The sequence below is a fragment of the Diceros bicornis genome, chromosome 19 (genome assembly GCF_020826845.1).
Source record: "Diceros bicornis minor isolate mBicDic1 chromosome 19, mDicBic1.mat.cur, whole genome shotgun sequence".
Taxonomy (NCBI): Eukaryota; Metazoa; Chordata; class Mammalia; order Perissodactyla; family Rhinocerotidae; genus Diceros; species Diceros bicornis.
In genome coordinates, this window is record NC_080758.1 from 14,993,275 (window position 1) to 15,019,749 (window position 26,475).

At 41.1% G+C, this 26,475-nt stretch overlaps 2 protein-coding genes across 2 annotated transcripts in view; both read left to right on the plus strand.

The window, feature by feature from the left end:
- Nucleotides 1–26,475, plus strand: part of TP53RK (TP53 regulating kinase) — a 255,425-nt gene that overhangs the window by 215,658 nt on the left and 13,292 nt on the right. The gene's annotated exons all lie outside the window — the stretch shown is intronic.
- On the plus strand, nt 3,308–12,161 carry LOC131418372 (zinc finger protein 239-like). Its single transcript, XM_058562569.1, is given in 2 exon segments — nt 3,308–3,430; nt 9,536–12,161. A coding segment is annotated over 1 exon segment (1,137 nt). The 5' UTR covers nt 3,308–3,430; nt 9,536–10,182; the 3' UTR covers nt 11,320–12,161.

The following is a 26,475-nucleotide window of genomic DNA, read 5'->3' on the forward strand; positions in this document are numbered from 1 at the left end:
TCTAGATGCTGCAGATACAACTGCTAACTCCTGGTTCTGGTTCCTTATTGGTCTCCAGGACCTACTCTTCTTCCTCTGCTGTCCCTCAGGGCCTGTGTCCTCAGGCTCCATGTTCTTTGGGAGGAAGGTCCCTATTCTGATGGCTTCAGCTAGCACTGAGATACTCCTGACTTCCAAAGATGTATCCTAATCCTGGACCTCTCTCCCGAGCTCCAAGACTTATAGCCAACCGTCACCTGGACATCTCCACCTGTATGTGTCACAGACACTTTAAGTATAATACGTCCAAAATTTCCCTCTCCTTCTGCCCAACCTGTTCTTTCTCCTGTTTTGTCAATCTCAGTGTGTGCCACCAGCATTGACGCGGTTACTCTTACAGATGACCTGGGAGTAGTGCTCCATTTCCCCTCATTCCATAACCAATTACTGAATAATTCCATTTAGGATCAGCTCCCATTTCTAAATCTCCATTGCTACTACATTAAAATAGGCGGTCATCTCTCATAATAGTCTATTACCTTCCTCTCTGACTTCTCTTTAAAATAGGCTTTCTCAACCTCAACACTATCAATATTTTGGGCCAGATAATTCTTTGTTGTAGAGGCTGTCCTGTGCATTGTAGGACGGTTAGCAGCGTCTCTGAACTCCACTGGATAACAGATGCAACCTTGCCTCGGTTGTGACAACCAAAAATGTCTCCAGACGTTGCCAAACGCCCCCTGGCAGGCAAAATCACGTCTGATGAGAAGCACAGATTTGAACACTCTCTACTCTGCTTCTAGAGCATTACTTTTGGAATATAAATCTGATCATTCACTTATTTATATGTTCTCATTGTCCATGGAAGTAATCTCCAAAGTAGGGGTGTCCACCCCCAGAGAACTGCGCAGTCAAGGAGTGTATGGTCTGTAAAGAAAGCATTAGAATGCTGTTTTATGTTTCTTTTGTATCTAAAAAAATTAAGAAAGTTAAGCTTTACTTTTGGTGTGTGGCTGAAGAGTTGTATACATATAAAATTTATAAATAAATACATTGAGGGATGCTCAGGAACTCTCAGCCTTATTTGATCACACTGTCCTACTCGGAATTTCCTTAACTTAATATGTGTTTTTAGTGTTTCTATGCCTTTGCTTATACTGTCGCCCTCTGTTCACACAAAACTCACTGTTGGTGTACAATCAAGTCTTTATCTCCTCAATGAGACATAACCTGAGAAAACAAAGAGATTTAGCCCTCCTCTCCCTTTGTGGCCTCACTCTACCTTGTACACACATTTTTTCATGGCTCCCATAGTTCATTAGTGCATGTATATGTTTATGTAGAAAGTCTCCTCATCAATCTGTAAACTCCTTAAAAACAGGACCAGTGTCTTATTCACCTTAGTGTCTTCTACAATTAAAACAGTTCTAGGCATGGAGAGGAACTCAAATTGTTTTATAAATTAATAGATAAATAGAGAGGCAGAGTATTTCTATTAGGATTTCTGTTTCTCGCACAAAGTACAACATGAAGGAAGGCACACAGTAGACACCGTTTGTAACATTTCCTGGTAAACACTTAACAGTGAACATGGTAGGAACTGGTTCCCATACGCATTTCCCATGCTGTCTGGTCTTGAGCACTTCAGATTGAGCAGGACTGGGCTATTACAGGGATCAGTGTTGTTCGAGGATGTCTCTGTGGACTTCGCCCAGAAGGAGCGGCAGCTGCTGGACCTCGCTCGGAGGCTCCTGTACAGAGACGTGGTGCTGGAGAACTACAGGCACCTGGCGTCCCTGGGTAAGCAAGCTTCCCAGGCAACTCCCAACGGCATGCATTTCCTATCTTAGGAACCAGCTCACTGTAGAGTGCAATGAGTTTTAGGCTTAAGATTTTGGATTCAAAGGCCTTTGAGGGAACTTGAAAGGATGTTGTATTCTCACCTCCCTGGTGAAAACATCTTCTTTGATGAGGGCCCCATCACTGTACAGCTTCTAAAACTTCTCCCCTCTGATTCTTCAAAGGGCTTGAACCCTAAGCAATGTTGCCAAGTCCCATGTCATTTCCCATAACAGGGCACTGTGTTATCAAACCTGAGCAGATATTTAAGTTGGAGTAAGAAGAACCATGGGTACTGACGAGAGAACTCCCACGTCAGAGCCACCCAGGCGAGTTATGAGGTCAGATGGAAGGCAGCTGGTGGAAACTGGCTCTCAAGTGGACAGTTCAGGGGTTGGTACCTTTGAAGTGTGTTTTAAAAATCTCTTTCAGAGGCTCCAGACTTTTAGAAGTGACTAAATATAGATAACCACCATACCTTAGATATCAAATCTCCAAATAGCACTCTCATATATACATGTTCTTCATTTTCTGTTTGACTTTTATAGAGAGAGATTTGCTTGGTTTTTGCAGAATCCAGTTGCTGCCTACCTCCTCCTAGACCTTTATTTCTCTGTTTTTCTCTCTGTTCAATAATGGCCATTGTTCACCTTCCCTCCTGTGCCATACACTCTGTAAATATGCATTTATTGATGCATTCTTTTATTCAACAAATATTTACTAAGCACCTGCCATGCACCAGTCATGTTCTCAGCACAGGAGTTACAGAAGTAAAGTCTCTACTCCTGTAAATAGATCCAATTAGCAAATAAATATGTAGCATGTCTGGCAGTAATCAGCACTATGGAAAATTAAAGTCAGATGAAGGGGACAGAGACTGACAGGAGTGCTGTCTTTGGAAGGGAAGTCAGGGAAGGCCTCTTTGAGGAGGTGAACATTTGAACAGGAACAGTGGAACGGAGTTTTGATTGAAGGGATGGAGTGAGCCATGGGTTATCTGAGAGATTTCCAGATGGAGGGAACAGCAGGTGCCAAGCCTCTGAGATGGGAGTGTGCTTGGTGTAATCAGGGAAGAGCAGAGAGGTCAGTGGGACCAGAGGGGTTCAGTGTGGAGAAAGTGGCAAATGATGTCAGAGAGTCAGCTGGGGGCAAAGCTTCATAGGCCTGGGAAGACTGAATCCTACTCTGAGTGAGATAATAGGGAAGAGAAGAGGTCAAGGACTACGCCCTTAAGCACTGCGTTTGGAGGTCAGGAAGACACGGGACTCTAGCAAGAGAGACTGAGGAGGAGCACCCAGTATGGTGGAGGGAGACCCAGTAGACGGGGTTCCCAGAAGCCACGTGAACAAAGTGTTCTTAGAGGGAAGGAGTGAATTCCAATACGCAGATGAAATGTAAAATCAGCATCGCCCCTTCTTTTCCTGCAAATTATCCAAAGGCCACGAGGAAAATAAAAGAGAAAATGTCAGCTCCACTTTTATTGCAGGTTGGAGGCAGCTGAAATCCCAAACTTAAAAAAAAAAGTGGAAATACTGCCAAAAGCAATGAAAATCAGGCTTGGTCATGGAAGCACAAGTAGAGAGACAGCACCATACAAACCAGTGCTGTGGAAGTAAGTGTTGGAACATATTGTATAGTGTTTACTTGCACATTTTACCACAAATGGAACTTAAAGTGCTGAGGAGTTTTTTTTTTAATTTTTTTTATTGATGTTTTAATAGTTTATAACATTGTGAAATTTTGGGTTGTACATTTTTGTTTGTCAATCACCATATATATGACTCCCTTTACCCCTTGTCCCCACCCCCCACCCCCATTGCCCCTGGTAACCACAATACAGTTTTCTCTGTCCATGTGTTGGTTTATATTCCACATATGAGTGAGATCATACAGTGTTTGTCTTTCTCTTTCTGGCTTATTTCACTTAACATAATACCCTCCAGGCCCATCCATGTTGTTGCAAATGGGACAATTTTGTCTTTTTTTATGGCTGAGTAGTATTCCATTGTATATATATACCACATCTTCTTAATCCAATCATTAGTCAAGGGACACTTGTATTGCTTCCACTTCTTGGCTATAGTGAATAATGCTGCCATTAACAAAGGGGTGCATAAGCCTCTTTGGATTGTTGATTTCAGGTTCATTGGATAGATTCCCAGTAGTGGGATAGCTGAATCATAGGGTATTTCTATTTTTAATTCTTTGAGGAATCTCCATACCGTTTTCCACAGAGGCTGCACCAGTTTGCATTCCCACCAGCTGTGTATGAGGGTTCCTGTTTCTCCACATCCTCTCCAACACTTGTTTTTTGTCTTGGTGATTATAGCCATTCTAACGGGTGTGAGGTGATATCTTAGTGTTGTTTTGATTTGCATTTCCCTGATGATTAGTGATGTTGAACATCTTTTCATGTGCCTATTGGCCATCTGTATATCTTCTTTGGAGAAGTGTCTGTTCATTTCCTCTGCCCATTTTTTGATCGGGTTGTTTGTTTTTTGTTGTTCAGTTGTGTGAGTTCTTTATATATTATGGAGATTAATCCCTTGTCAGATATATGTTTTGCAAATATTCTCTCCCAGCTGGTGGGTTGTCTGTTCATCTTGAACCTGGTTTCGTTTGTCTTGTAGAAGCTCTTTAATCTGATAAAGTCCCACTTGCTTATTTTTTCTTTAGTTTCCCTAGTCTGGGTAGGCATGTCATCCGAAAAGATTCCTTTATGACCAATGTCAAATAGTGTGTTGCCTATATTTTCTTCTATGAATTTTATAGTTTCAGGTCTCACCTTCAGGTCTTGGATCCATTTTGAGTTAATTTTTGTGAATGGCGATAGCAGATGGTCCACTCTCATTCTTTTGCATGTGGCTGTCCAGTTTTCCCAACACTATTTATTGAAGAGACTTTCCTTTCTCCATTGTATGTTCTTAGCTCTTTTGTCAAAAATTAGCTGTCCATATATTTGTGGTTTTATTTCTGGGCTTTCAATTCTGTTCCATTGATCCATGTGTCCGTTTTTGTACCAGTACCATGCAGTTTTGATTATTATAGCTTTGTAGTATGTTTTGAAGTCAGGGATTGTGATGCCTCCAGCTTTGTTCTTTTTTCATAGGATTGCTTTAGCTATTCGGGGTCTTTTGTTGCCCCATATGAATTTTAGTATTCTTTTTTCTATTTCTGTGAAGAATGTCATTGGGATTCTGATTGGGATTGCATTGAAACTGTAGGTTGCTTTGGGTAATATAGACATTTTAACTATGTTCATTCTTCCAATCCATGTGCATGAGATGTCTTTCCATTTTTTTATGTCATCATTGATTTCTTTCAATAATGTCTTATAGTTTTCATTATATAGGTCTTTCACCTCCTTGGTAAGATTTATTCCTAGATATTTTATTCTTTTTGATGCAATTATAAATGGTATTATCTTTTTGAGCTCTCTTTCTGGTAGTTTGTTATTAGCATACAGAAATGCAACTGATTTTTGTAGATTGATTTTGTACCCTGCGACTTTGCTGTAGTTGTTGATTATTTGTAATAGTTTTCCAATGGATTCTTTAGGGTTTTCTATGTATAAAATCGTGTCATCTGCAAATAGTGAGAGTTTCACTTCTTCGTTGCCTATTTAGATTCCTTTTATTCCTTTTTCTTGCCTGATTGCTCTGGCCAAAACCTCGAGTACTGTGTTGAATAAGAGTGGTGAGAGTGGGCAGCCTTGTCTCGTTCCTGTCCTCACAGGAATAGCTTTCAGCCTTTCCCCGTTGAGTATGATGTTGGCTGTGGCTTTGTCGTAATTAGCCTTTATTATGTTGAGGTACTTTCCTTCTATACCCACTTGGTTGAGAGTTTTTATCATAAATGGATGTTGTATCTTGTCAAATGCCTTCTCTGCGTCTATTGAGATGACCATGTGGTTTTTATTCTTTGTTTTGTTGATGTGGTGTATCACATTGATTGATTTGCGGGTGTTGAACCATCCCTGCATCCCTGGTGTAAATCCCACTTGATCATGGTGTGTGATCTTTTTAATGTATTGCTGTATTTGGTCTGCCAATATTTTGTTGAGGATTTTTGCATCTGTGTTCATCAGCAATATTGGCCTGTAATTTTCCTTCTTTGTATTGTCTTTGTCTGGCTTTGGTATCAGGGTGATGTTGGTATCATAGAATGAGTTAGGAAGTGTTCCATCATCCTCTATTTTCTGGAATAGTTTGAGAAGGATCGGTATTAAATCTTCTTTGAACGTTTGGTAAAATTCTCCAGAGAAGCCATCTGGTCCTGGACTTTTATTTTTTGGGAGGTTTTTGATTACTATTTCAATCTCTTTACTTGTGATTGGTCTATTCAGATTCTCCATTTCTTCTTGGTTCAGTTTTGGGAGGTTGTGTGAGTCTAAGAATTTATCCATTTCTTCTAGATTGTCCAATTTGTTGGCATATAATTTCTCATAGTATTCTCTTATAATCCTTTGTATTTCCATGGTATCCATTGTAATTTCTCCTCTTTCATTTCTAATTTTATTTATTTGAGCCTTTTCTCTTTTTTTCTTAGTAAGTCTGGCTAAGGGTTTGTCAATTTTGTTCATCTTCTCAAAGAACCAACTCTTTGTTTCATTAATCCTTTCTACTGTTTTTTTAGTCTCAATTTCATTTGTTTCTGCTCTGATTTTTATTATTTCTCTCCTTCTGCTGACTTTGGGCTTTGTTTGTTCTTCTTTTTCTAGTTCTGTTAGGTGTAATTTAAGGTTGCTTATTTGGGCTTTTTCTTGTTTGTTAAGGTGGGCTTGTATCGCTACGAGTTTCCCTCTCAGAACTGCTTTTGCTGCATCCCATATGATTTGGTATGGCATATTTTCATTTTCGCTTGTTTCCAGATATTTTTTGATTTCTCCTTTAATTTCATCAATGATCCATTGGTGGTTCAGTAGCATATTGTTTAATCTCCACATTTTTGTCACTTTCCCAGTTTTTTTTCTCGTGGTTGATTTCCAGTTTCATAGCATTATGGTCTGAAAAGATGCTTGTTATGATTTCAATCTTCTTAAATTTATTGAGGCTTGCTTTCTTTCCCAACATATGGTCTATCCTTGAGAATGTTCCATGCGTGCTTGAGAAGAATGTGTAGTCAGCTGTTTTTGGATGGAGTGCTCTGTATATGTCTACTAGGTTTATCCCTCATCCAGCTTTTCATTTAAGTCCACTGTTCCTTTATTGACTTTTTGTCTGGATGATCTATCCGTTAGTGTAAGTGGGGTATTAAGATCCCCTACTATTATTGTGTTGTTGTTAATGTCTCGTTTTAGGTTTGTTAATAGTTGCTTTATGTACTTTGGTGCTCCTATGTTGGGTGCATATATATTTATAATTGATATGTCTTCTTGGTGGAGTGTCCCTTTTATAATTATATATTGCCCTTCTTTGTCTCTCTTAACCTGTTTTTTCTTGAAGTCTGCTTTGTCTGATATGAGTATGGCAACACCTGCTTTCTTTTGTTTGCCATTAGCTTGGAGTATTGTTTTCCATCCTTTCACTCTGAGCCTGTGCTTGTCTTAGGAGCTGAGATGTGTTTCCTGGAGGCAGCATATTGTCGGGTCATGCTTTTTAATCCATCCTGCCACTCTGTATCTTTTGGTTGGAGAGTTCAATCCATTTACATTTAGGGTAATTATTGATATATGAGGGCTTAATATTGCTGTTTTGTCACTTATTTTCTGGTTCTTTTGCATTTCCTTTGTTTCTTGTCCCATTTGTTTCTGACTGCCAATTCAGTTTGGTTGTTCTGTCTTATGACTCTTCTAGTTTTCTCTCTGTTTATCATTTGTGATTTTGTTTTGATTATTTGTTTAGTGGTTACCTTGAGGTTTGTATAAAAAATCTTGTGTATGAGATAGTCCATTATCTAATGGCCTCTTATTTCCTTATACTAAGTCAATTCAATCTCTTTCCTCTTCCCCTTCTAAGTCATTCCTGTTATACCTTATTCTATTTTGTGTTGTGGGTGTGTGTTTACAGTCATGAGGTTATATTTATTTTGGGGGATTTCCTTCCTTTCATCTTTGATTTTGGTATTTAAGTGGTTGCTAACCTATTCCAGTAAAGATCTACTATTTTTCTGATTTTGTCTACCTATTTTTCTCCTTGCTCCAAGCTTTGTATTCCCTGTCTCTTCTTTTTTTCAGGCCTGAGGGCCTTCTTGAGAATTTCTTGTAGTGGGGGTCTCATGGCCATGAACTCCCTTAGCTTTTGTTTATCTGGGAAAGTTACTATTTCTCCCTCACATTTGAAGGATATTTCTGCTGGATAGAGTATTCTTGGCTGAAAGTTTTTGTCTTTCAGTATTTTGAATATATCATTCCAGTCTCTCCTAGCCCTAAAGTTTCTGTTGAGAAATCTGCTGAGAGTCTGATGGGAGTTCCTTTGTACGTTATTTTTTGTTTTTGTCTAGCTGCCCTTAATATTGTTTCTTTGTCATTGACGTTAGCCAGCCTTACCACTATATGTCGTGGAGTGGGCCGTTGCCCGTTGACGTATTTAGGCGACCTATTGGCTTCACTTACTGGTATTTCCTGCTCCTTCCCCAGATTTGGGAAGTTCTCAGCTATTATTTCCTTGAATAGGCTCTCTGTTCCTCTTTCCCTCTCTTCTCCCTCAGGAATACCTATAATTCTTATGTTACATTTCCTAATAGAGTCAGATATTTCTCAGGGACTTTTTTCATTTCTTTTTAGTCTTAGTTCTCTCTCCTCTTCCATCTGGAGCATATCTGTATTCCTATCCTCTAAAATGCTAATTCTTTCTTCCATATTGTCAGCTCTGTTCTTTATATATAAAAGTGAAATTAAAAATTAGTATCGTGACAGGACACAGTCAGTTGGTGGAGTAAATCAGCAGGGAAGAGGGAAAAGTGGGGTTGCCAATCAGGACAGATTACTATTGATTAACTCTGAAAGCATCAAATGACAGCACCAACAATCAGAATGCAGAGGTGAACTGGAACCTGTTGTGAGCATGGCTTGTCCTCTCATATATTTTAACATTTTCTTTGGACATTGTTTTTCTGTATCATAGCCACATGGAGAGATGGGCCTGAGCTGTAGGACTGACCTTTAGACCAAAGGAAATTAGTGATTTCATAAATTTAATTGGGAGTTGGTGTACAGAATGGAAAAGCAGAGGAAGAGAGTGGAGCAATGTAGAGTGGAGTAAGGCTCCTACTGCAGTAATTAGGGTCTGGGGGAGAGGAGGATAAGGTTCTAGTTTCTGACGTGCCTCCAAACCTAATCTTTGCTCTGATACTTCCCTGATCACCCTTCAGTCTTCCTCACCTCCCTACTCAGTGTCCCTTGTCCTCACCCCATTCTTTGACAATCCTCCATCCTTGGGTCAGTTGTTTTCCTGACATCCTTTGTACTAAGTTCACTATTCCTTATGTTTTATTTCAAGCTGTCTATCCATTTTGAGGTTATATTTGTAACAAGCCAAAGCTACTTGTATTAATTTTCAGCTTTCTCTCTCTTTTTCTAATATAGTATGTGTTTTTGTCTTTGTTTTCATATTACCAAACCAAATGATTAGAATAAATATTTGCTTAGGAATTCTCTCATCCCAGGAGACTATGTCTGAGACCTAAGAAACAACTCAACATAGGGCACTTGTGTACAACCCCATCCCTTAAAAATGTGCTAAGATTTATAATGTGTGTTAATTTTTCATATTTCTAGAAGTCCAGAAAGAAAATAAAATGAGAGAATCCAAGAGAATGAAGATAAGTATTTGAGGCAAGCTTTATTCATCAACGACAAAACATTGACTAAGGAGAGAAGTAAGACCTTAGGAGAAGCATTTAATATGGCCACAAACCCAGTGCCCTCAAGAAAAGTATCCCATACATGTGACTCCTTTGGAATAAGCTTGAAAAGTGTTTCAGAATTAATTATTAGTAATAGAAGCCATGTAAGAAAAATGTCTGATGATTTCAGTGGATGTGGATTCCTTGATTCTATGCATCAGAAAACTCATACAGGGAACAAACCCTGTGAAAATGATCAAAAGAGGAAATCCCACAGTCATAATGAGGACTTTATTCAACATCAGAATATTTCAGCTCTGGAGCAACTTCTTGAATATAATAATTGTGGGAAAGCCTTTCACAATAAAACAGCTTTCCTTACATGTAAGAGACCTCACACAGGACAGAAACCCTCTGAAGGTAATGAATACGGATGAGCCTTCAGGCAAAAGTTAAAACTCAATGTTTGTCTGAGAACCCTTCGAGAAAGGAAGCCACGTGAATCCAGTAAAAATGGGAAATCCTCATGCATGAAGTTAAAACGTGCACATCAGAGAACTCACATAGGGGAGAAATACTATGAATGTAATAAATTGGGAAAATCCTTTAGCAAAAATTCAAACCTTACTCAACATCAGAGAATGCACACTGGAGGAAAATCTGATGAGTGTAACAAAAGTGAGGAAGCTTTGTGGAAGTCATGCCACAATCACAATGAGAGGACTCACACAGGAGAGAAAATTTATGACTGTAATAAATGTGGGAAATCCTTCCATGGAAAGTCACACCTTACACAACATCAGAGAATTCACACAAGAAAAACCCAGTAAGTGTAATGATAATGAGAGAGCCAAAAAGAAGGAGTCACATCTCACTCTAAATCAGAGAACTAACACAAGAGAGAAAAGCTGTAGAGGTAGTAAATGTGAGAAATCCTCCTGCAAGAAGTTGAAACTCACTCAACATCAGAAAACGCACTTGAGGAAAAGAACCGATGAGTGTAATGAAAGTGGGACGGCCTTCAGTAAGAAGTCACACCTCACTCAACATCTGAGAGCTCACAAAGGAAAGAAAACCTATACCTGTAGTAAATGTGGGAAAAGCTTCCATAAGAAAATAGGCCTGACTCAACATCAGAGCACACACATGGGAGAAAAACCCTATGAATGTAACGAATGTGGAAAGTCCTTCTTTGTGAAGTCCAACCTAACTGAACATCAGAGTTCTCACACAGGAGAAAAACCCTATGAATGTAGAGAATGTGGAAGGTCCTTCTGCCAGAAGTCACCCTTCATGGTGCATCAGAGAACTCACACGGGAGAGAAGCCGTATAAATGTAGTGAATGTGGGAAAACCTTCTGTGTGAAATCAAACCTCACTCAACATCAAAGGACCCACACTGGAGAGAAACCCTATAAATGTAATGAATGCTGGAGATCTTTCTGTGTGAAGTCCAACCTTGTACATCAGAGAACTCATACAGGAGAGAAGCCCTACTGATGTCCCGAATGTGGGAAAACTTTCTGTGAAAAGTCAGCTCTCACGAACCATCAGAGAATTCACACAGAGGAAAAACCCTGTGAAGGTAATGAATGTATAAAAACCTTCAGCCAGCGGTCAGCCCTCACCAAACATCAAAGAAAAACACACAAGAAGAAAACTCTCCTCAACACTCTCCATGGGCAGAAGCCTTCATTGACAAGTCAGACTCATTGAACATCAGCAGAATCATGGGGCAGAAATGCTAAGATGTCAGGCATGTAGGAAAGTCTTTACCAATAGAACCTTTATCAATAGAACTTTACCAATAGGTTCTAGCTAATTGGAATTGGAGAAGCAATATAGCAGTGAAACCTTATGAATGCTTTGAACTTGTGAAAGCTTTCAACAAGTATTCAGAGACATTGAGGGGAAATATACTATTTTAAGGAATATGGATTAAAATGTTCTTGTGGAAATATTGTTTAACTAGAAGTCATATTTCAGATGTGACACCCAACTTATTACAGAAAAGATAACAAGAAATAGTCTGTTCTTAGTAGAATGTTAAATGTAGAGCTTTTGTAAATGCATGAACAATTTTCATTGACACAACAGCCTTAAATATATATATGAAGACTTTCTGAGGTATATTGGGCTATACATAGGTATATAGTACATGAGTGTGAGATATAACATGAATTATGTGTATGTTGGGTTTGCATTTGGGAACCCACCACTGTCTCTGAATCTAGCAATACATTAACACTATAAGTAAAAACTGACCAGTCATGTAACCTGTGGCCCAACAATTCCACTTCTAGATATGTACCCTAAAACATTAGTTCTCAACTGGGCATCCTAAAGGGTGTTTGGAAATATTGGGATGGTTTGGTAGTCACTATGACTGAGGGTGCTACAGGTGTTTAGTAGGTGGGAGGGCCAAAGATGCTAGATGCCCTGCAATGTGTCTGAGAAAGGACAGGAAGAAGAGGCTCATCCAGAATGCCAGTAGCTCCATCGCAGAAAAACACCGCCCTAGAGAAACTGGCACATCTGCACCCACAGACATTATAAGAATGTGCATTGCAACATTGCAATAATTGTTTTTTGGTTTTTTTTTTTTGGTGAGGAAGATTGGCCCTGAGCTAACATCCGTTGCCAATCTTCCTCTTTTTGCTTGAGGAAGATTGGCCCCCTAACATCTATGACAGTCTTCCTCTACTTTGTATGTGGGTTGCTGCCACAGCATGGTTTGATGAGTGATGTGTATGTCTGTGCCCAGGATCTGAACCTGTGAAACCTGGGCTGCAGAAGTGGAGCACACAAACCCAACTACTATGCCACCAGGCTGGCCCCAACATTGCAATAATTTTTATAATAACAATTAAAAAAAACAGAAAGTAACAAATGTCCATTAATGATAGACCAGATAAATAAATGTTGGTATTGTCATACGATGGGAATAATATACACCAATGAAGGTTAATTAACCTCAGTGAAATAGATCAAGATTATTGTATCTTTAAACAATAATGTTGAATGAAAAAAAGAAAAATATAGATACTATGTTATTGCATTTATATAAAGTTCAAAAACAAAGAATTCAGCAGTACCTTGTTTAGGAATACATTTGCTGCTGTTAGTGCCGTCGAGTCCATTCCAACTCCTAGCAACCCTGTGGACAGCAGAGCAGAACCCTGTCCAATCTTTTTGCACCATCCTCTCCCCTTCTGGTGCTGTATCAGAAAATGCTCAACTGCTATTCATAGAGTTTTCATGGCCAGTTTTTTTTGGAATTTGGTGGCCAGGTCCTTCTTCCTGGCCTGTCTTAGTCTGGAAGCTCTGCTGAAACCTGTCCACCATGGTGACTCTGCTGGTATTTGAAATACCAGGGGCACAGCTTTCAGCATCACAGCAACATGCAGCTGCCAACAGTATGACAACCGACAGACCGGTGGTGTGGTTCTCTGATCAGGACACAAACCTGGGCCGATCTTAACCACTAGACCACCAGGGCTGGCTTAGGGATACATATACAAGAACCAAAACTACAACCGAAAGCAAGTCGATGATTAACACAAAATCTAGGATGGCAGTTATATCTGTGGAAGAAGGAAAGGCTTCCATTTAGGAAGAGACAGTAAGCTTCATGTTTCTGAGTATACCCATTTTATTACTTTTCTTTATATCATATATATGCATAGATATTCACATATATTTCTAGGAACAAAGGGGATAAACTATTTAATTTTCAAGAAACAGGCTTGAAATAATTACATTAGAATGTTAGCAAAAGTGATGTTTTAGTGTAAGGATCATAGTTAAGATTTTTTTTCTTTCATCTATTTTTCTGTATCCAAAATCTCCGTAAGGACTTTTTCAATTATCTATACCACTAATCATTTGGACCCCAGCCTTCTTGATTTTCTTTTTTTAATTATTTATTTTATTGAGTTCACATTTGTTTATAACATTATATAAATTTCAAGTGTACATCATTATATTTTGGCTTCTATATAGGCTGCATTGTGTTCACCATCAAAAGTCTAGTTTTTATCCATCACTGTACACATGTGCCCCTTTATCCCTTTTGCCCTCCCCTGACCCCTTCCTCTCTGGTAACCACCAATCTCATCTCTGTATCTAGGTATTTGTTTGTTTATCTTCCATGTATGAGTGAAGTCATACAGTAATTGTCTTTCTCCATCTGACTTATTTGCTTAGCATAATAATCTCAAGGTTTTCCTGATTGTATTTTTGCCTTTGTTCCCTAGTAAAATTTCTCCTTTTTTTTTTTTTTTTGGTGAGGAAGATTAGCCCTGAGCTAACACCTGTTGCCAATCCTCTTCTCTTTGCTGAGGAAGATTGGCCCTGGGCTAATATCTGTGCCCATCTTCTTCTACTTTATATGGGACGCCACCACAGCATGGCTTGCTAAGGGTGTGTAGGTCCGTGCCCGGGATGCAAACCCCCAAACTCTGGGCTGCCGAAGCGGAGCACACGAACTTAACTACTACATCACCGGGCAGACCCCTCTCCTTAATTTTTAAAAATAATAATGTGAACATTGACCAAGATAGACAAAGTAAAGAAAATGGAAAAGAAACAAAATCAAAGGACAATAAACATAAATAAAAATGAAAAAATGAATAATAAAAGGTATCACAGATATGAACAAGTTGAATTCACACATCAAAGGCAGAGGTAGTTTAATAGTTGAAAAGCTAAATCCAACTATGTGTGGTTTGCAAAAAAAAAAAAGTGTCTAAGACCAGCTGACAAAGGAAATTTGAAAGTTAAGAGATGGGCAAAACATGTTTGTTTGTTTGTTTGTAACATTCATCCACTAAAGTGTAGCTACCTAAGGGTAGCACCTGTGGTTATACCATGTAACCCAACTATGCTCTCAGCTATGAGGTTCTTCAGCCTCTCATCAAAAATGATCTTGTAGGGAAATATCCATGGATAAGAAAATATGTTCAGGTTATGCTGCTTGTCTGTCTGAAACTAATGATTTAATCCTTCATGGTCAGAGAAGCCACTGGAATCTCTGGAAAGGCCAGAGAAAGAAAAGGGCTTTCCCACATGAGTGTCTTTTGATTGGTGGTTCTGTTTTTAAATTGCTCCAAAAATATATATATAGTTAGGTGTAAATCTAACAAAACACGTACAGAACTTGCATGCTGAAAACTACACAATGCTGATCAAAGAAGATCTAAAGAAATGGATAAACATACCTTGTTCGTGGATTGGAAAACTCAACACAGTAAAAATGTCAGTTCTCCCCATGTTGATATATAGGTTTAATGCAATTCCTATCAAAATCCCAGCAGGAATTTTTTTGTAGATATAGCCAAGATTATTCTAAAGTTTATACGGAAAGAGAAAGGAACTAGAATAGCTAAAACAATTTTGAAATAGAAGAGTAAAATGGAAGGATCAGCCTACTGATTTTCAGATTTATTATAAAGCTACCATAATCAAGACTGTGTGGTATGGGTGGATGGATAGACATATACATCAATGGAACACAATAGAGAACCCAGAAATAGACCCATACAAATATGCCCAACTGATTTTTTACAAAGGTGCAAAAGCAACTTAATGGAGGAAGGATAGACTTTTCAGCAAATGTTGCTGGACTGATGGACATCTATAGGTGAATAAATGAACTTTGACCTCCAGAAGAGGAGAGTATGGGCTTTGGACTTGGACAAACCTGGCTTTGAATGCCAGTTTTGCCACTTACCGCTGTGTGGTTCTGAGTCGGCTATTAAGGTTATTAAGGTAACCGACCTTGCTGAGGCTCAAACTCAAGCCTAGTGCTCGTCAATGACAGGCTACGGATGCTGGAAAAATAGCAGGTAAATGAATGGACTCCATTTAATTTACTGGGGTATGTTCCCGAAATGGCCAGCAGAGGGCTCTAGTCGCACATGAAAGACTGCTACTTTTCTGCTCCGTCTGAAAGGCTCATTTCAACCACCCGTTTTCATGAACCCACGTTAATGCATACTGCTGGGGACACATTTTTCACAGTCATGTGTATCACTATGTTTCCGCCAAAGAATCAAATCAGATCATTTTAATTATAATACCACTTTTTGCTTTTCCAATTTTTTTCCTATGGGAATAGACGTGCATTCTCAACGGGGGCAATATTGCCCCCAACGGGGTGAAAATTGGTTCTTGGGGCCCAGAAAAATCTTAGATATTAAAATCGTTTGTGGTCCTTAAAGGACCATAGTACATAAATGGATATACAGTATATCTGTGGTATTAAAATTTCATGGGGAGGGGGAAAGTTAGGAAAAAAATATCAAAAAGATCTCCTTGGGGGGTTATAAGTTAAAAAATAAAGGTTGAGAAACACTGGAATAAGGGAGATAGATCGAGAGAAGATGCCATCATTGTCCCACATCTGAAGTTGGGGACACATAGGACAATTCTTTCTCCTGGAATTCAGGGAATGCCACGATGCTGTCCAACCTCAGCAGTTCCCAGATGGAGATCTTATTGTTGTTCAGAATGTCCCCCTCCCCCGAAAACTTAAATCCCTGTGTCCCATTCTAACCATCCCCACAAGTTTCCCTGTGCACCTTCGTATTTACTCCCTCCCACCCATTTGTCATCTCCCATCCCCAAACACCCACTGATCTGCTTTGTGTCACTATAGACTAGTTTGCATTTTTAGATAGTGCTATAGAAATGAAATTCAATACTGTGTACTGTTTCTTTTCTGGCTTCTTTCACTCAGTACAATTATTTTGAGATTCATCCGTGTTCTTGGGTGTATTAACAGTGCATTCCTTTTTATTGCTGAGTGCTATTCCCTTGTAAGGCTATATCACAATTTGTTCATTCATTCACTTGTGAATGGACATTTGGGTTGTGTCCAATTTGAGGCTTTCATGAATAAAGCTGCTATGAGCATTCATGCGCAAGTCTTTGTAGGGACATAGGTTTTCGTTTCTCTTGAGTAAATACCCAGGAGTAAAATTACTGGGTTGTACGGCAAATGGATGTTTAGCTTTATAACAAAGGGGCTGATTAAAGTCCCTTCCCCCGGGCAATGAGGTCCCTTTCCTGCCCTTCTGGGAGAGGACATATTCAGAGATTCAAAGAGAGTCTTTCCTGGAAGACTTCTTAAGTGATGCCAGATATCCACACCCACCCTTTGGAGAGTAGGGAGTTGATAACCAGTCTCTTTGCCAAGATGATTTTCTGGAACCTCTCTCCAGAGCAGAGAAAACACATATATACCCCTGTAATCTCTGGCATGGCAGAGTACAGCTGCTACAGTATAAAAATGTGGAAAATATGGAAAAGTGAAAAGAAAATTAAAACCATCCACAATACTGCCACTGAGAGGTAAGGATGGCTAACAGTCTGCTATACTTCCTTCTAGTCTTTTCCCTGTGTGTGTTATACATAGAAATGTGTGACCCAGTGTCTCTTCTACACTAAGATACATATTTTTCACAATTTAGTTTTCCTGATCAGGTGGTTGGTCACTCAAAAAAAAAATCATAATCTCTCAGTTTCCAGACCTGAGCCAGTTTTAGGATTCCAAACACATCAGCTGAAGGAGAGGCTGGATCCCTGGAAGGACTCTGAAAGACCGTGACCGATAACCATACACTGGGGAAAGGAGAACATGCAAACATTTTAAGAACTATTGGCACAGGGTCCAAGTTGTCATTGATACCCAGAGACCCAAAGCACCATCATGACTTCGCTTTTAAATTGGAGGCATATTGGGGGCAGGAAATAAAGTCCTGGCCCAAGTCTAGCTTGCAATATGTCCACTAGGCACACTGGCCAAGCCTGTGGTCATTTCCCTGGCCCCATTTGGAATAGACACATTGATAATTGGCACGACTCCCACACTGATCCCTTGGCCTGTCGAGTATGAGCTATCACAGTGAGGAAGGCCAGTGGAAACCTCTGAAGCAGCCCCCTCTCAACCCAGCCAGAGAGTCCATCAGAACAGCATCACATCCCAGAAAGAATGGCAGAAATCGGTGCCACCCTTAAAAACCTAAATGATGCTGAGGTGGTAGTTCCCATCATATCTCGTTTAATTCATCAGTCTGGCCCCTGCAAAAATCAGACATGTCCCGGAGGATGACAACGGATTACAGCAAACTCAACCAAACAGGAGCCTCTATGCAGCTGCTGTGCCAGATGTGGTGTCTCTGCGGGAGCAGATTAGTCTCAGGTAAGTGGTCCAGCCACTGATCCGACTAATGTGTTCTTTCCCATCTCTATCAAAACAGAGGATCAGAAGCAGCTCAGGTGGAATGGGCAACAGCACACGTGTCCTGTCCCCGGGCTATGTTAACTCTTCAGCCTCTTTTGTGATACCGTCTTAAGAGTCCTGGACCAACTGGACATCCACAGAACATCACGCTGGCCCCTCTATCGATGGCATATGTTGATTGGACTGGGTGAAGTGGCTAGGGCATGGAAGCCTTGATAAGACACAAGCGCTCCAGAGGATGGGAGATAAACTCTTCAAAGACGCAGGGTCTGGCAAATAAGTGACATTTTTAGGATTGCAATGTTCTGAGGCATGCTGGAACATCCCCTCCAGAGTCAGGGGAAAACTCTTGCATCCTTCATCTCCCACCACAAAGAAGGAAGCGCCATGCCACGTAGACTTCTTTGGGTTCTGCAGGCAGCATATTCCAAACCTAGGAATACTGCACAGGTCCAAATACTGGGTGGAATGAAAGGCTGCCATTTTTGAGGGGGCTCAGAGCAACCAAGAGCTCTGCAGCAGGTCCAAGCTGCAATGCAAGTGGCCCCAAAGCTCGGGCCATATGACCTAACAGGCCCTATGGATTAGAGATATCAGTGGTGGGAAAAGACACAGAGCGGAGTTTATGGCAAATCTTAATGGGGAAATCACAACTCAGATCCCTGGGTTCTGGAGCCAGGCCATGCCCTTGGCAGCAGAATCACACACCTGTCAATAAATAGCTCCTGGCATGCTGCTTGGCCCAGGTAGGGATGGAGCGTCTGACCATGGGAGAGCAAATGACCATGCAGCCAGAACTAGCCACAATGAGTTGGATTCTGTCAGATCAACCAAGTCATGAGATCGGGTGGGCCCAGCAGCACGCCAGGAGGGAAGTGGTACGTCCAGGATTGAGCAGAGGAGGACCAGATGGCACAAGGAAGCTGCATGAGCAAGCAGCCTAGACCCCCATTTCACCCACCTGTTGCCTCTCCCTTGGCTTACACACCTATGACTGAATGGAGTGGGAGATGGGTCCCTTATGGCCAGTTGACAGAGCAGGAAAAATCCTGAGTTTTGTATGTGGAGGAGTTGCCCAATTTTTTTAAAAGGTTTTTTTTTTTAATTTTTTTTTTGTGAGGAAGATCAGCCCTGAGCTAACATCCAATGCCAATCCTCCTCTTTTTTTTTTTTTTTTGCTGAGGAAGATTGGCCCTGAGCTAACATCTGTGCCCATCTTCCTCTGCTTTATATGGGACGCCGCCACAGCATGGCTTGACAAGCGGCGCATTGGTGCGCACCCGACTCCAAACCTGCGAACCCCGGGCCGCCACAGCGGAGCGCGCGCACTTAACCGCTGCACCACCGGGCTGGCTGCAGGCGTTGCCCAATTTTGATGGTAAATGGACACTTGCATACATCATGGCCTCATACTGACAACACCATGGTGACCAGGCAGGGCTCAACTCCCTTAGGAATGAGGGTTGGGGTCACATCACCAGGGAAGCCACCGTGTTCAGCAGTGGTGCTAAGGGCGAGGGGAATCTAGAATTAACAGTAGACAATAGAGGTTTCCCGAGCAGCTGCCCAGCTCTGCACCACCTGCCTACCTACCTCGTGTTACACAAGGAAAAATAAATTTCTTACATGTTTAAACCACTGTGATTGAGGTTTGTGTTATGTGCAATTCTGACTGATACAGTATTCCTAATGATAGCATATGCCTGGGTTTTGTTCTTTAAATCTATTTATCAAACTTTGGGTTTTAATAGGACAATTCAGCCCATTTGAGATTAGTGTAAAAATGGATATACTTTATTCTATTCCTTCCATTTTAATTCAGGTTTATTATTTACTTACTCTCCTTTCTCTTCCTTTTTCTTGTTTTTGCTGGCTTGACAACATGGCCATTTATTATCTTTTTTCTTTTAGATTTTGGTCTTTTCTATAGAACTACTTTTCCTTTTTAACATTCAGAATAAAATGCATAATCACAATTATATAATCTTCTATTATATGAAAAAAATACCATCTATTTCTCCACATTAAGATGACCCATTTATAATACTTTTACATCTCCAGGCTCCCTGGCCTCCAAAGAAATTTAAATGCTTTTATTCTCCATCTCCATCTGCCCCTCCCCCTCCAATAGCAGCTGAGACCCTTCAGTACTTATAGCCCCATATTATTATTAGTTTTCCCCTTAGGATTCCATTTTTTTTTCTCAGAAATCTGTAGATATTATTACATCACCATTTGCTTCCAGTGCTGCAGCTGAGAAATTGTTGTTTGCCTCCAGTATTGCAGATAAGTCCAATGCTAGTCTCATTGTTTTCCTTTGGAAGTTATTTATTTTCCCTCTCTGGTAGCTGGTAAGCTTTATATTTATACTTGGAGTTCAGACATTTTTCCAGGACATGCCTAAAGGTGAGTGTTATTTTTTGTTAAATTCTGTTTGGAATTCAGTGAACCCTTCAAAACTTCAGATCAAATCTTCACTGGAAAAATGTCAGGGAAAATTTCCTCCATTATTTTGTTTAATTATTGCCTATCTTCCATTTCCACCATTTTATGAATTTCCATTATTCCAATAATAATAATAATTCCAATATTGAAACATTCAAATATACACGTATTTGCTTGCCTGCCTCATTCAGTCAAACCTCTTTCATTTCCCCTCTCATAATTTCCACCTCTTTGAATTTTTGATTCGTGTTTTGTTTCATTTCTCTGTTTGGTATTCCAGGTCAGGTTTCAACAGTGACCATCCCCTCCTTTGATTCACCTCCTGAGACTTCTAGTCTGAGCAGGAGATTTTCCTTCGATCCAGAACGTGAGTGTGTGAGAGACTGAGCGTATCACACTGTGTTGGTAGCTCCTTGGGTGTTGTTTACATCATCGATTTTTTCCAGGTTATCCTCTCTCTCCTCCAGTTGGTTTGTACTTGCTCTCTGTGATATGCCAGTTCTTTCTCTTTCTCACTTGTAGGTCCCCATAGGTACGTTGGTATTTTCCTTTGCTGGCTCACCGGGGTGCAGGTTCAGCTGCCAGGGAGCTACGGCAGGGCCAGTTTCCCCAGTAATGGACGACCCAGCCGTCTTGGCCCTTCTGAATCAGCCGTGCTCCAGCTGGCAAGTTACTGGTCCCAGAAGGACTCCTTCTGCTCTCTAGTCTCCTCAGCTGGCATTTTCTCAAGGAAGAGAGGATTTGGATGCTTGTTTATTCCTCCACAACTCTTTGAGCACCAGAGCAATGAGCCCAAAGAACGCTCACATGGGCAGGTGCAGCCTCTCCCTCAGGAGGTCCTCGGATTTCCATAAGCCGAGTCTTCCCAGATTTCACTGCTTGCCTTCTGACCATCACTCCTGGGCTCTGTGCCTCTGGTCCCCGGGCTCTCACTGGGCCCAGAGGCAGGAAATTTCTCTGCCAGCTTCCTCACTCTGGACCCCAGAGATGCACTAGCTCTTGCTTGTTCCCTAAACCTCAGGAGCTGCTTGCCTCAGAAAAGGTTCAGTAGCTGGTTTTAAATTGAATAATGAGGGCAGCAAGGATGTATTCAAGCAACCATCACCCCAGAATTCACAGAGGAAATTTCACTATATTCCAAAAGGCAGAAATACTATAGGCCATTTCACAGACCACAATGCAATAAAACTAGAAATCATCAACCAAAATAGCCAAATGAAAAAACAAGCAAAAGCCTCACCCCCAACAAAACTCCTATAGACACAAATATCCAAAATTCACGCTTTTAACTATTTGTCAGGTTAAAGAGAAAATCAAAATAGAAATTATAAATTATTTCTAATCAATAACAATGAGAGCACAAAATATAAAAAAACCTATGAGATGGGACAAAAGGAGAATTCAAGGGAAGACATTCAGATTGAAATAAGTATATTAGAAAAACAAACAAAAAAATTGAAAATAATGAAGAGGTCCCAGGTAAAGACAGCAGATTGAACATTCAAGTCTAATTTTGCTCCCACTGAGACACCTATTAAAAATAGAGTAAAGGGATTTTATTTTCACCTTTATAATTTGTAAAATTTTAAATCCCCAGAAAAAGCAGAAGAAGGCCACAATAAACATTTCTGTACAAATCATCTAGACTCACCAATTGTTATGATTTTGCCACATTTGCTTTATCTCTGTCTTTCTTTTTATACATACACGTTTTTCTGACTCATTTGAAAATAAGTTACCAGCATTATGACACTGCACTCTTAATCGTGCGTCCCTTAAGAATAAAGACAATCTCCTATTGTCATAGCTGGCTTTCCTAGAAGAAAGACTTTGAAACGAAGATTTGCCTGTGAAGTGCTCTTGGGATCAACAACTGTGAATGGGAAGGAAGAAGGTTTATTAAGGAGTACTCTTGGGATCAACATGTATGAGAGAGAAGGAAGGTTTGGCAGAGTGAGGAAGTGGGCTGTGATATGGATTCAGTGACAGCATCAGCCGGCGTCTTGAGGAGCTTTGAAGCTATCACGGCACTTCAGAGTTGTCCCAAGTTGGGGTGAGGGGGGCTGGGAGCTTTACATTCTCAGGTCAATCAGTGATCAGACAGGGGCTGCCCTGGGAAAGGGCATGACCTTGGGTGAGGCAGTTCTCTTCAGCCCGGGCACCTCCTGAAGAGTGTTGACAATTGAAGACTATTTGCTGGCAGCACTTCTAGCAGCCATGGGAATACGTCTCTCACTCTTGAAGGGGGATCTGGGCAGTGCATCCAGTGTCCACTGCAGTCCCTTTGCCACTCAGGGCCACTTCTGCATTTAGGTTCTGTGAGCTACTCCTCCAGGATTCCAATGGGCATGTTTCTGGGAGGAGACTTATAAGAGGAAGGTTAAAGAGACAAACTACACCCTTGCCAATGCAGCTGGTTTTAGGGCCATGCTGATACTTTTGCTCAGTCAATGCATTTGGGATCCAGAATTGGTTTTGGTCTGGAAACAAACAAAAAAGTGGGAGTAGCGATATTCACATTAGACAAGTTGGATTTTAAGATTAAAATTCCAAATTGGGGGCCGGCCTGGTGGCCTAGTGGTTAAGTTTGCATGCTCCGCTTCTGTGGCCCTGGGTTTGCAGGTTTGGATCCCGGGCACAGATTGATGCACCACTTGTCAAGCCGTGCTGTGGCGTCGTCCCATATAAAGTAGAGGAAGATGGGCACGGATACTAGCCCAGCGCCAATCTTCCTCAGCAAAAAGAGGAGGATTGGCAACAGGTGTTAGCTCAGGGCTGGTCTTCCTCACACACACACATAAAATTCCAAATTAGATAAAGAAGGACATTATTACAACACAATTTATGAAGAGAATGTAACCGCAGGACCAGATTAAACTGACCCCATCTTATCAACAGAGTGTTAAGAGTTGTTTTTCAGGAGCAGTGAGCCAAAAAATATGTCAGTCATGCAGAGAGGAGAAAATCTTGACCTGAAATAACATCCGGAATCAAAGATTCTCCCCCACATGGAACCAAAGGACCAGGACACGACCGGAACTTGAAAGTCAGACTCTTATCAGAAGCAAGGGGTCCATTGTCTGGGAAGATCCAGTGATAAAGCCCCTTCCACACTTTACCATAAATGTTTAAAGCCCTCCAGTTGAAAACTGCCCCACTAGCACTACCACATATCAACCCATTCCCCTAACCTCCTAAATTTCATCCCAAACCCTAGATCGGGGAGACAGATTTGAGAGCTTTTGCCTCCTGTCTCCTTGCTGTCAACCTCACAATAAAGCCTTTTCTTTTCTCAAAAGCCAGTGACATAATTATTGGCTTTTTATGCACATCAGGCAGAGAACCCCCTGTCTGTTCGGTAACAAGAACATAATGAGCATAAAACACTCTGTACCAAACAACATAGCAAGTAAATATAGAAAGCAAAAATTATCAGAAATACAAATAGAATCTCATGAAAATACAACTTCCGTAGGAGGCTTCAGTATATCTCTTTCAAAATCAGTAGCTCTGATAGGGAAAAATAGAAGTATAGAATTAAAAATTAATCCAGAAACTCAAACAAATAAATATTTCTTCAAATACAGACTATACATTTTTTACATACATGAGCATTTACCAAAATTTATCATCTACTTGATCATAAAAAAAATCTTGAAAAATTCAATAAATTAGATATTTCATAGATTCTCTATCTCTGTTCATCATTCAATAAAAAAAGAAGTAAGTATTTTAAAAGGTTACCAAAATATGCTAACTACTTGGATATTAAATATAAGAAATACACTGTTTGGTAACCCTTGGATTAAAGGAAACAAAAGTGAAATTACAGATTATCTAGAAAACAATGAAAAGGAAACCTCTTCATTGGAAAACTTATGGGAGACAAAAAAATTATACTCAAAGGAAATTTTATAGCCTTAAGTAACTTTGTCAATAAATGAAAAGAACTTAATACTTGTCTCTGATTAGTTTAAGCATTACTCCAGATCCATAGCCAAAGCCTACACCCCACTCTTCTTCCCCACCTCTGTCATCCCCCCACTCCCTCTGTCCTCAGGCATTGCTCTGCTTCAGTGAACATGATTTGTTGGTCTTACTATGTACAGCAATTCTTCTCAAACTTTAACATGCGTGCAATTCACCTAGGACTCTTGTTAAAATGCAGATTTTGTTTCAGCAGGTCTGGGGTGGGGCCTGAGAGTCCTCATTTCTAACAAGCTCCCAGGTGATGTGATGCTGCTGGTCCCCTCCACACACACATACTTTCAGTAGCAAGGATATACACCATCACCCAAAAGCAATCAGCCTGACAGATGGAGGAATGGCCTGTCCAAAGTTGAGTTAAGGCACCATCTTAGAGACAACACCCTTGAGGCAAGGGTGCTGTCCTCCAGGATATGGTATATGCACTGAACCAATGGCCCATATATGGTGTGGTGTCTCCAGGAGCAAAGGAGTGAAAGAGCCTCTCTCATCACCTCCTGGCCACATGGGTGTCTTCAAGCCACTGGATTAGCAGGCAAAGAAAGGAATGACTGTACTGGCTGGGATAATCTACCCTGCAGCATGAGGAGCTAGGGTTGCTGCTACGCAGTGGGAGTGAGTGTATGTCTGGAACCCGGGGAATCACCAGGGCATTTCTCAGGGCTTCCAGGCAAGCAGGTAATTGCAGGAACCACAGTTACACTAGGGCAAGGCAAGTAAGGGCTCAGAGACCCCGAGGAGGAAGGTTGGGGTCACCCCACCAGGCAAGCAACACCTGTCTGTTGAAATAATGGCCACGGGGAGGAAAATCTAGAATGGGTGGCAGGGGAGGAAGATGATGAATCTAAATTACTACCCTTGGGGAAGCTACAGCTTCAGAACTGTATGTTGGTTTGCTGACCCTCTTTCAAATTTTTCAGGAACTTCAACAGGCTACCCCACCTTGAAGGATCCACTTGCATCTCTCCTCTTGGAGAAGAAATGAGGGCGTCTTGTTCTTATATGTGCTCCAGATATTACAAGAGGGTGAAAGTGGATCTGAGTGGTGCAAGGGACGGAATGTGCTAGACTTGGTTTATGCACGTCCACAGATCTCTGTAGCATTCTCCCCCCAATCCCCCGACTCAGCAACCTCACGCCTAAATCACTTGCCTTGATTCCTAGATGGACGGGTCTACAGGGAACAGCAAGCTATTCCCTGGTCATGAAGCCAGGTCATTGCCTCTGCCAATGACTATACTACAGACTGAGGAGCCCCACGGAGTACTGACAGACGAGGAGAGACAGACCACTACGTGCACTGGCTGGATTGGTCCAGGAGGCTCTGGCTTCCCCAGAGGCTGAGGAATACAGCCTGGATGTGCCAGGTTAATGCCCTGTGGGGCAGACTTTGAACCATAGGCAATGGGAGACGGGAAGGAGCCAGTGGATAAATTCTTGCTCACCTTCTCCTCTGAGGGAGGTTCCAAGACAGAGTAGTTCCTACAACTGCTCTGAAGATGTACTGTGAGCCTGTGCCACTAGCTACACTAGTTACAAACCGTGGTCCTCTCTATGATGCATCCTTCACCTTTGCTCTCCTCCCTCCCTGCCTCACTTTTTTCCTCGGCCTGGTGCCTCTGGGGTTGCACTCTCCCAATGAAGTGTTAGCGTGCAAATTTTTGCCGCAGGATCCATTTTCTGGGGAACCCAGGCTAAAACAATAGTCTCGTTCAGACATAGGAAAGGAACAAGAATATAAGAGAAAAAAGTAGGAAGAGAGAACTCATTAAGATAGATGATATTTTAGAAATAGCAGGAAAAAATGAATCCCAAGTCCCTTTCTTTGAGGGAAAAAAATCCCAGTATATCAGTCAGGGTTCTATATTGCAAGCAATAGAAGCTGGTTCTGATGATCAGGCAGAAAGCAAGTTTTTAAAGAGAGATTGAGTGGCTCACATTATTGTGAGGGCTGAAAAGCCAGACTCAAGGTTAACCAATGCCCCAAGCTATACCCAGTCCTACCAGATGAAGAAACTTCCACTGCTGTCACTGCCCGCACCACCCCCCCACCATGCCAGGACCTAGACCTTGAAACCATTGCTGGGACTGCCCCTCAAAGCTCATTGCCTGTGCCACCCGGGCTTATGGAAATGGAAACTCCATGCAGAGCTTGATTCCCCATGTAGCTTACTTTCAATGCATTCCACAAAAGT